The following is a 9,414-nucleotide window of genomic DNA, read 5'->3' as shown; positions in this document are numbered from 1 at the left end:
TGAGGGGCGAAGAAAGAGGAAACCTGCTGATCTTTCAGAAAGTAAGCGGTGTAAAATCTTCTCGATCATTTAAACAACCCTGGGAAACGAGAGCTTTTTCTTCCTGAGGTAGCTGATCTTGGAACCTGCTCGTATGACAACGGCTTGGAGTCGGGAACAATAAGCTGATTAAGTGCAGCAGGTAGCAGGAAAAATGAGGTTCGTAACAACCTCCATATGCAATACTCCTTATCTTCCCACGTTCGCGGCAATACACGACCCGATTCTCCGCATATTTTACTCGGTATAAATCAGCGCCAGTTTTTGAAACCGACCTTAATTACACCAGGAAAATAAACAAAATAAAAGCCTGGGGAGAAAAAACAAAGCTATCACCCCCTCGCTGCCAGGCACAGCAGCCCTCACCGAGAGCCCGCAGCCCGGCGAGCACTCTGGCCGGGCTGGGCTCGGCAGACAAAGCCCCGTGCACCTCAGCGCAGCAGGAGCGCGGCAGACAAAGCGGGGCAGGCGGCGGAGCGCCGCAGCATGCGGGGCCGCGCAGGGCTTCCTCTGCTGGTGGGCTGCTGCTGCCGCCGCGCTTTGCTCTTTTTTTCTTTTTTTTTTTCTTTTTTTTTTTTTCGCTGCGTGTGAGTGTTATTTTTTTTTTTTTTTTTTCCTCTCCTCACCAACTTCCTTCCTGCTCCAACTGCCAGAGCCCGAGGCTGAGCGCTGACAGCAGAGGAGGACCCCGGCCGCAGGCGCCGCTCCGCCGGTGAGTGCGAGGGGCGGGCGGGGGGCGCCGCGCAGGGACAGCGGAGCGGGAGCAGCCCCGGCTCCATCCCCGCCGGCGCCGCGCAACTTTGCGCCTTTGCCCGTGCCCGCTCTTGCCCGGGGAGACGGGCAGAGCCCTGCCTGCACCCGAGGGGGAAGTCAGGCTCGGCGCTGCGGTGGGGCGGAGGGGCAGGGGAAGAAGGGAAGAGGCCCCCGCGGACCCGGGCTGGCGGCGGCTGTATCCCTGCCGAGTGGTACCCGGCGCTCCCCGGGCGATGGGCTGTCCCCGCACCCCGGGGCTTGGGGTGGGGAGGCCGGGGCTGGGGGCGCTGCTGAGTCCGGTGTGTTTCTCCCCCATCGCGGAAAATTACTTCCTCCCTGCTAAACCCTCTTCCTGGAGATAAGCCCTCGGCCAGGGGTTGGTTTGGATAAGTGATGGGCAGATGGAGGGCAAGTAAAGTGCTGTCCCTCTAACACCACTTTTTGTTCCCCGTGGAGGCATGGGGGGCCTGCCCTCCACCTTGTCACTGCCCCTTCCTGCTGCAGGTGCGAGGGCAGCTGTCCACCCACGGCGCAGGCAGAGCCCAGCTGCGAGGCGCTCGCCCCTCTCGCCAAGGCGTGATTCCTTCCTTGCCCCCTGCAGCCATCCCTCTCTAACAGGGATCCCTAACCCTGCCTTTGCCCTCTCCCTCTGTTTCACGGGTGCTGCCAGGCCTCAGGGGTGCAGGTGACTCAGGAGTGTGGGCTAGGGCTGCAGAAATGTGAGAAAAATGTGGCAGGGCAAGACGCCAGCCACACAGATTTCTCCTAGCATATAGCAATGGTATAATGAGTTAATTTTCTCATTTTATGAGGCTCTTGTTCTGGATGGGGGGGGGGGGGGGCGTCCATAATAGCCCTTGGCCTGGGCAGTAGCACAGAAACTCAGGAACCCCGACAGCAGCATGGTGTCTCTAGAGAGGCAGAGGTGCCTGAGCTCAGGAATGTGTCTCAGCTTGCAGAGGGGACCAGCTCTGGAGCTGGAGCAAGTAGGGGCAGGAGCTGCTGAAATGGGAGCTTTCCTCTTGGTCACCGCCTGCCTTGGAGTTTGGCAGGAAGGCAGCGTCAAGTCCACGGCTTGGGGAAAAATGCCAGAACTTGGTCTGATCGGTGCCATCCTGAGATGCCTGTGAGTCAGAGGTTGTTCATCCCAGACAGCCTGGCTGGTTCTGTTCCCTGCAGGATCTTGCTGTTGGCATGGCAGGTTGTCTGTCCACCTTTCTGGGAGGTTTTCGGAATCTAGAAGCGTTCCCCTTCAAGTGAGCCACCCCCGCGGGCTGGCAGGGACGGTCTCTGCAGCATGTGTGATTCAAAAGGAAGGTCTGAGGGATTCTGAGGGATGAGGAGCAAGCAGCTGGTCCAGTCCTGACTTTGCCTTTTCTCTGCATGTGGACAGAGATGCCTCTTTCCATCTCCTGTGTCTGACACTCTCCTGTCATAAAGGACAAGAGGTGGACATGGGAGGGTGGGGGCAGGCAGGCACCTCTGGTCTGTGCTTGTATTGGTGGCAGATGCAGCCTGGTATTGTGAGAGAGCTCAGGTCAGTGCTCAGACCTGCAGCTGGAGCAAGTGGAAGGCAAGACTCGGCAGTGGCTGTCATGGCTAATCACAGCCTCTTCCTGTGCTGAATGTGGAATGGCACTGAGGGGATTGTGAAGCTTTCTAAGGTGCTGTGCTGGGGCCACAGAGTGGTGGAGCACGTGTAATTGCTGCTTTCAGGAGGGAGCTTTTGGTTTCCTTTCTCCTGAGGACAAGTTCAAGGGATTTTCCTATGGGCCTTTCCTATGGTACTTGGGTACTTCACAGTCCTAGATCTGGGCATGAACTGAGCCAGGGTTATTCAGCTGCTGGGACCTGTTTTTTTTCCTATTTGTTTGGGTTGAGATTCCCTTTTATTTTCCATCTGTCCATTCTGCACTAGCTCCTCACTCACCACAAAATTGCAAAGTCGTCTTGCAATGGCCATTTCCAATTAGAATACCTGACTGAATCTTCTTGTTTGTGTGCTGCTCAGTCCTCTGTTCCTTTGCAACATGCCAATGTACCACTCCTTGATTATTTTTCTTCCCTGTACTGGAATTGCTCTGAGAGGTCTGCATACTGCTCAGAGTTGCCTGCCACCACTTGCTGATTCACCTTGAACAGTTGTTTTCTCTTTTTTTTTTTTTATTTTTTTTGGTGTTTCTTTTCTATTTTAATGAATGAAAAAACTATCCCATTAGCTTACAGTTTAACTTTTGGGAGCAGGGGCAAATGTTAAGGCCACAGCTGCAGAGAAGGACAAATGACTTGTTTGGAAAATTTCAAATAAGCAAGCAAAAGGGGACTTTTTAGTAGGGACAGTCTCAAAGAAGGATAAGTGGAAGTGAACTGAATGATCTGAGTAGCTTGACCGAATCCTCTTGCTGCCAAAGAACAAGGAATGGCTTGGCCATTTGTGACAGCTGCCACTGTACCAGGGCACTGCTCTGGTTTTCAGCCTTTCTCTGAAGAGTGGGAAGGTGGCTAGGACCATGTGGCTGGCTCCTCGAGGCAGGCAGCTGACTAAGGGGCACCTGGCACAGCATTGCTTACCTCTCCTGCCTGTCTCCTGTTCCCCCATCCCATGCTCTGGCTGCCCATTGGTTGCTATTTCCCTGCCCTGGCTCCCATTTGGGATGCCACCCAAGCAGTTTGGCTGCCCTTGTGCCGTTCCTCGGTGTGTGACCCAGCCCTGCTGCCCTGCCTCTCCCCTCCGAGAAGCACCACTGGAGCGGCTCGGTTATGCGTGGCTGTTCTGGGGTCACCATCACTCTTCCTTCCTCGCTGGGAATGAGTCCTGATCGCTGTCTGAAGGGAGCTGATGGTGGGAGCACAGGGAATGCCAGCCGATAGACCACCCTGCCCGCTTCCTTGGGAGCTTCAGCTGACTTGCTGATCTGAGGAAGTGGCTGTCAGGTATTCGATCTTTCTGTGCAAGGTGGCTTTTAACCCATTATGAGAGGGTGAACGAAACATCTGTCCTTGGTTTTATTCGTGTTTCTCTGTGCTCCAGCGTGTGGCGGTGCTCTTTGTGCGAGATAGCCGGAGAGCACCGAAGCCTTGTAGGATGGCTTGTAATTGCAGGGTTGCCGGCCACAACTGTGCTGCAGAGTGGCTGTAAATCACTCTGGTTTCAGCCTCTGCTCCTGCACCTCCTCCCTGGGAGGGAAGAATGGTGTAGGTCTGCGTGTGCGCGTGGTGCCTGCAGGGAGAGAGGAGCGGGGGTAGAGGGGGATTGTGTTTGAGCCAGAATATCAGCACAGCAGTGTCTGGATTGCAGCTGGTCACCGTCGCCATTTGCCTGTAGGAATCCCGCTGCCTTCGGCACTGGGTGGGTCCCTGCCTGTCAGGGGAACTGAGGCACGCTGTGCCCAGAGCGAGTGCCCCCAGGGACACTACTCCCACCCACAGCAATCTCATTGACTGCCCCCTCCTCTGTCACCCAGACCGAGTGACCATGACTGAGAAGACACAAGAACCTCATGTAGAGGATGATGATGATGAGCTGGATGGGAAACTCAACTACAAACCTCCTCCCCAGAAAACACTGCAGGAGCTGCAAGAGTTGGACAAGGATGATGAAAGCCTCGCTAAGTACAAGAAGTCCCTGCTGGGAGATGGACCTGTGGTAGTAGGTAGGCTGAGGGACGCTGATAGGGAGGGGATGGGGAGATGTGCTGCAACAGTGTGCTGTGGGGATGAGGCAAGGTTGCTTCAAAGATGAGGGATCTTGTTTGGCCAGGGACATGCACTGCTTGTGCAGGACTGGGGATGGACAGATGGAAAAGTGCATGTAAAAGGAGCACAGAAGATGCTATGGGTGTCAGGAGTTAGGAAGATTACTGGGGAGTGCTGGCATTGGAAGAGGATTTGTGGTGGGAGATGTATGGGTCTCAGAGGACTTTTGAGGGGTTAGGAACATGAAGGGGTCAGCCTATGCTGTGAGGTGGTCTTGTTGCTCAGAATGATCTTAAGAAGGAAGTTTTCTGTGGCGGAATGATCACCTCTAGGTATTGTGATGGAGGCCAGAGGGATCCATGTGGAAGGACTGTGTAGACATGGGGTCCTATTGTGCTAAGGAAGCCTGGCATTACTGGATGTTTCATGAAATGCAGTTTCTGCCTGGCAAGGCATCCCTGTTTCTTCAGTGTAATTCCCCTTCGATTGCATTTAATTTTGCAAGCTGACAGCTTCTCCCTGACTTTTCCTACCTGCAGACCCAACAGCTCCCAATGTGGTGGTCACCCGACTCACTCTGGTATGTGACTCTGCTCCAGGACCAATCACTATGGACCTTACAGGTAGGCACAGGCTCTGTCCTTCGTCACAGAGGGGAACAAGCCAAGGCCCTGGCATGCTCCAAGTTAAAATAGTTTGTCCTTGGGATGCTACAGTGGGTTTTAGAGGAGTTCTAAAGTCATCTTAGCCTTGTTTCTTATTTTAATATACACATATGAATAAAAAAGAAGGAGATGTAACAGAGGAAAATACTGAGGGTCTTTTTCTTCATCTAGACTGCTCTAGGAGCTCCTGGGTTTCTCTTGCCATCTCTGCTTGTTTCCTTTCAATGAGACTTCATGAGCACAAGGGATGTGCATACATTTGGGTAACAGGCTGTACTGAAACTTCAGAACCGAGCAATACTGCAGTTCCGGCTCCTGGGGAGGTGGGGAGAGAGCCTTATATGGGCTTTTCTGCAGAGAGAGGAAGCTGGGTCTGGAGGGGCAGAGAGGCTTCCTTTTTGCCCAAAACCACGCAGCTTTCCAAGCTGGGCAGGAGCTGTGAAACACACTCCTCTCACCCAAGCCAGGGCTGGGCGTGGATGGAGCGTACACACACTCCTGCATACACTCAGCAGCCAGTCTGTGCATAAACACCTTTATCTATATCTGCTCATACCTGTGTTTGTTTAGGCATTATCTTCTGTGGGCACAGATACATACGAACACCCAGGAATTTCTGTGTATTTGGTCTCACGACACAATCCTACACAGATGTCTGCATACTCATTTTACAGGTGTCATCCTTTGAAGGGATGCTCACCTCTGACAGCAACACCACCCCCATCTTCCTCCTGTGCCTGGTCTCTCCTCGCTGTGACACCTTTAGCTGACGGCTTGATCCTCTCTTTGCAGGTGACCTCGAAGCGCTCAAGAAAGAGACCTTCGTATTAAAGGAAGGGGTGGAATACAGAGTTAAGATCCACTTCAGAGTGAGTTGTTTTCCTGCAAATTGCTTCTTATCAGTGGCTAAGGCCAGTCAGTGGCAGTCTATCAGATAACTAGAGCCAGACAGCATGCGTGCCCAAAAGCTGAACGCTTGCAAAGCTCCCCTAGTTTCAGGTGTTGTTTTACCCAAGGGATGAGGTATTTCCAGGAAATCACTTCTGCTGGCTCACCCCTTGGAGGAAGCTGGTTTCTGTTTGCTCACACTGATAAACATCAAGTGGTTTAAAAGCCAGATGGGTAGTTTTGGCTGAGTTTGGTTTTGCTTTTCAGCCACTGGAAAATCTTTACTTCACACTAAGTGGAAATGAACAGGGAGGAGAAGAGAATCAAGAATGGCTATTCATGAAATACTGATTCAGTCAGTATTACTGGGCTTCATGTACACATTACATTAAAAAGATGTAGTATTGTAGCATTTGGCTGAAGATACCTGAATTCTTCAGGTCATGATATACCGAAATGGGCTCACTTCTCCCTCACTCCCATTAATCAGTGTGTCAGCCATTTCTTCTGTTTACAGCTGAAAATGAAACTTGGCCACTCTGCAATGTGGCATCCAGCACAGAACTGGTCATCTCTGCCAGTGCTTGCTTCACAGCTAGGCTTGGAAGAGAAGTCAAAAAGGGAAGAAAAATAATTCTCCTGAGACAGACAAGGGAAAGTGTTAATATTGTGGGTTCTGTAGGGCAGATTTCCCTTTTTCTCTGAGGCTTGCTGTGTCAGAGATGAATGTCCCATAATGCTCTCCCCCAAGACACCTCCACCTCTCTTGTGCTCTGAAATATTTCCATCTGTATGTGTGCCTTGTTGACCAGAGATACCTGAAGCCAGACAGGTTATTCTAACTCCCTCAGTTCCATGGCTGGTAAGGGCTCGTACTGTGTGAATTCTACCCTGGGATGTAAAAGGATCTGTCCATCCTGTTTTCAGATTGAGTAGTGTCCACTGTGGGAGGGTGGTGTGTGCTGGAGGGGAGCAGCAGTGGATACATCCAAACTATCCATGGGAGATTTGAGAAAAGATTATGAAATCTGTCTCTCTGTCTTTTGAGAAGAAACTTTCCAGCTCCCCATGGAGCTTAGAGGGCACCTAAAGCTGTCCACCCGTGGGGGCTGAAGGAATGACTAGTTACCCATGTATGGTTTCCAATATTAAAATTATTAAATGGGAACTCCCTGCTTCACTTTTCTTTGTTCTCATCAGCATGTCTTGAGAACCTTAGTGATGTGCTCCAGTCAGCTTCAAAGTTGGGCACAGGATGGGGAAGTGCAGGAGATGCACAGAGGATGCTAAAGGTCTCCAGGTACCTATGGAGAAGTGTTAGGGACCTGTACAATGTGCCCTGTGCTGAGGCTCCCTTCTGTAGGGAGCCAAGATGAGTATGTCCCTGAGGAGAGGGAAAATCACCATGTACAAAAACTCCTCTCTTGACACTTCTGGTTACTTCCTGCAGGTAAACAGGGACATTGTGTCGGGACTGAAATACGTGCAGCACACCTACCGGACAGGGGTGAAGGGTGAGTAAGAGCCCTGCATGCCCTGCACAGCACTGCTCCTACTGTGTGTTCCATCTTCTCTAAGAAGTGTTCCTGCAGCTCTGGATGGGACAGAGGCTCCCTTGGTCCTGAGTCCCACCCTATGCTAACACTCAGGAGGTGACTTCTCAGCAGAGTGCTTCACCCAGGACAGCGGTTTCATGTTTTGTGCCAACTCAGTATGAGCCAGCTCTGGTACCTGTACACCACTGTCTGCAGCAGCCAGGTCTGCAGAGACTTCACTTAGTGCTTGCCACAGACTGCCTCTCCATACAGAGCACTTCTCCACGCCCTGTGCAGTGGCTCAGCCTGTGTGGAGCTTCCCACCCTCTGAAAGTTCCTCAGAAGCACTTGGTAAAATTCAGACCTGCTCTATGAAACTCCCCATTATGTGCAGGGCCCTGTATTTACCCAAGGGTTCTCCTCAGTGCTGCTCTGCTTGGAAAAGGCAGAGGAAAGCCCCATTTTGCAAACACACACACCCCACGTGCATTTTCATGCTACCATCTCTAAGGCTTCAGCATCCTGTTCAGCACACATAACTGGTGTCTTCTCACCAGTAAAGAGAAGCAGTGGCAAATCAAAGTAGCTCTTGAGCCATATGCTGGTGTACTCACACCCTTCTAGCAGCCAGAATGTTCAGGTTCCTCCCAAATTTGTCTCAAACTGGGACAATCACATCACATGTGAGGGTGTACAAACTGAGTTGCCTGTTCACCTGCCCATCCATCCATGTTGTCCATCCAGCTGTCCTTATGCTTCACTAACCTGCTTTTTGCACTGATTCTGCTCTCCTTTGCCGACATGGGCTGCTCTTTTCTCCCCCATCTCCTTTCTGCTCCTTTCCTCATTGCTTCCTCTCTCCCTTATCATTCCCATCTGAGAGGCTTATTCCCTGTGGATTGTTTTCTCCTAGTGGACAAAGCCACGTTCATGGTTGGCAGCTATGGGCCGCGGCCAGAGGAGTACGAGTTCCTGACACCTATTGAAGAGGCTCCTAAGGGTATGCTGGCTCGAGGCACCTATCACAACAAATCCTTCTTCACGGATGATGACAAGCATGACCATCTCACCTGGGAGTGGAACCTGTCCATCAAGAAGGAATGGACAGAATGAGTTCACCCAGTTTGCCTTCCCCCTTCCCATCCCCTTGCCTCCTGCACCAGTCTCCAGGTGGGCCATGCCCACCACTGCTCCTGCCTGCCAGCATGGCTGGCCACAGCCCTGGCAGCCTTTCCCTGGCTGCTGGGGCTCTGTGCCAGCCTCGGTCGATGCACAGCCCTGCAGGTGGCCTTTGCTGCTTCTTCCGATACACTGAAAACAGCCCAGTCGTTCTCACCGCCACCCCATCATGACACCACTTTGGGTTAAATTGGGAAGCATCTCCCTCCCTCTTCCCCAGTACTTCCTCCTGTTGTCCCCATCTGTCCCGTACCAACTCCAGTCCTGGAAGTGCCTTTTCGAGGAAACACGATCACCTGGCAGGGGCTGACTGGTCCCTGGAAAATCCCTATCTTGAGTTACACTTGCCATGTGCTCTGACTCATTGTAAAGGGTTATTTACCTCCCGCAATGGTCTCCTGGTCTGTATCTGGTGCCCTACCCTGTTAAAATCCATCCTTGTGCAGGCAAAGCCAGTCAGGGGGAATGCAGCTAGATGCCGTAACAAGACTTCAGTGTCTGAGAATAAAACCAGTTTCTTTCTTCTTTTCTGCATGAGTGTCACATTCTTTTCTAGAGCATGTTTCTCAGTGATGTGTATGTGAAGAATGCATTATAGGAAAAGGCTAAAGAGCATGTTTCAGCAGGGAAATAGCCCTCCTCCTTCAAAACATCAGCCT

The 9,414-nt window shown here is 52.0% G+C and overlaps 1 protein-coding gene across 2 annotated transcripts; it reads left to right on the top strand.

Moving 5' to 3' along the window:
* Positions 1–621: 621 nt before the first annotated feature.
* On the top strand, positions 622–9,280 carry LOC131592220 (rho GDP-dissociation inhibitor 2). 2 transcript variants are annotated; one of them, XM_058863602.1, is made up of 6 exons: positions 622–751; positions 4,257–4,445; positions 5,028–5,111; positions 5,946–6,022; positions 7,492–7,555; positions 8,490–9,280. In XM_058863602.1, exons 2-6 carry the CDS (start codon positions 4,268–4,270, stop codon positions 8,687–8,689), a joined length of 603 nt encoding a protein of 200 aa, XP_058719585.1. In that variant the 5' UTR covers positions 622–751; positions 4,257–4,267; the 3' UTR covers positions 8,690–9,280. The 2 variants fall into 2 exon arrangements, with proteins under 2 accessions (XP_058719585.1, XP_058719584.1); XM_058863601.1 differs by lacking the exon at positions 622–751 and adding an exon at positions 3,478–3,726.
* The last annotated feature ends 134 nt before the right edge of the window (positions 9,281–9,414 follow it).

This window comes from Poecile atricapillus, chromosome W (assembly GCF_030490865.1).
Source record: "Poecile atricapillus isolate bPoeAtr1 chromosome W, bPoeAtr1.hap1, whole genome shotgun sequence".
NCBI lineage: Eukaryota > Metazoa > Chordata > Aves > Passeriformes > Paridae > Poecile > Poecile atricapillus.
The sequence above is the reverse complement of the archived record's forward strand: the minus strand, read 5'-3'. Positions and strand labels throughout refer to the sequence as shown.

Bases quoted from the DNA above. Each gene is read 5' to 3' on its own strand.
- LOC131592220 (XM_058863602.1), top strand. From the start codon at position 4,268: ATGACTGAGAAGACACAAGAACCTCATGTAGAGGATGATGATGATGAG. The intron at 5,112-5,945 runs GTAGGCACAGGC...CTCTCTTTGCAG, and splicing joins AATCACTATGGACCTTACAG to GTGACCTCGAAGCGCTCAAG. The intron at 6,023-7,491 runs GTGAGTTGTTTT...TACTTCCTGCAG, and splicing joins GAGTTAAGATCCACTTCAGA to GTAAACAGGGACATTGTGTC.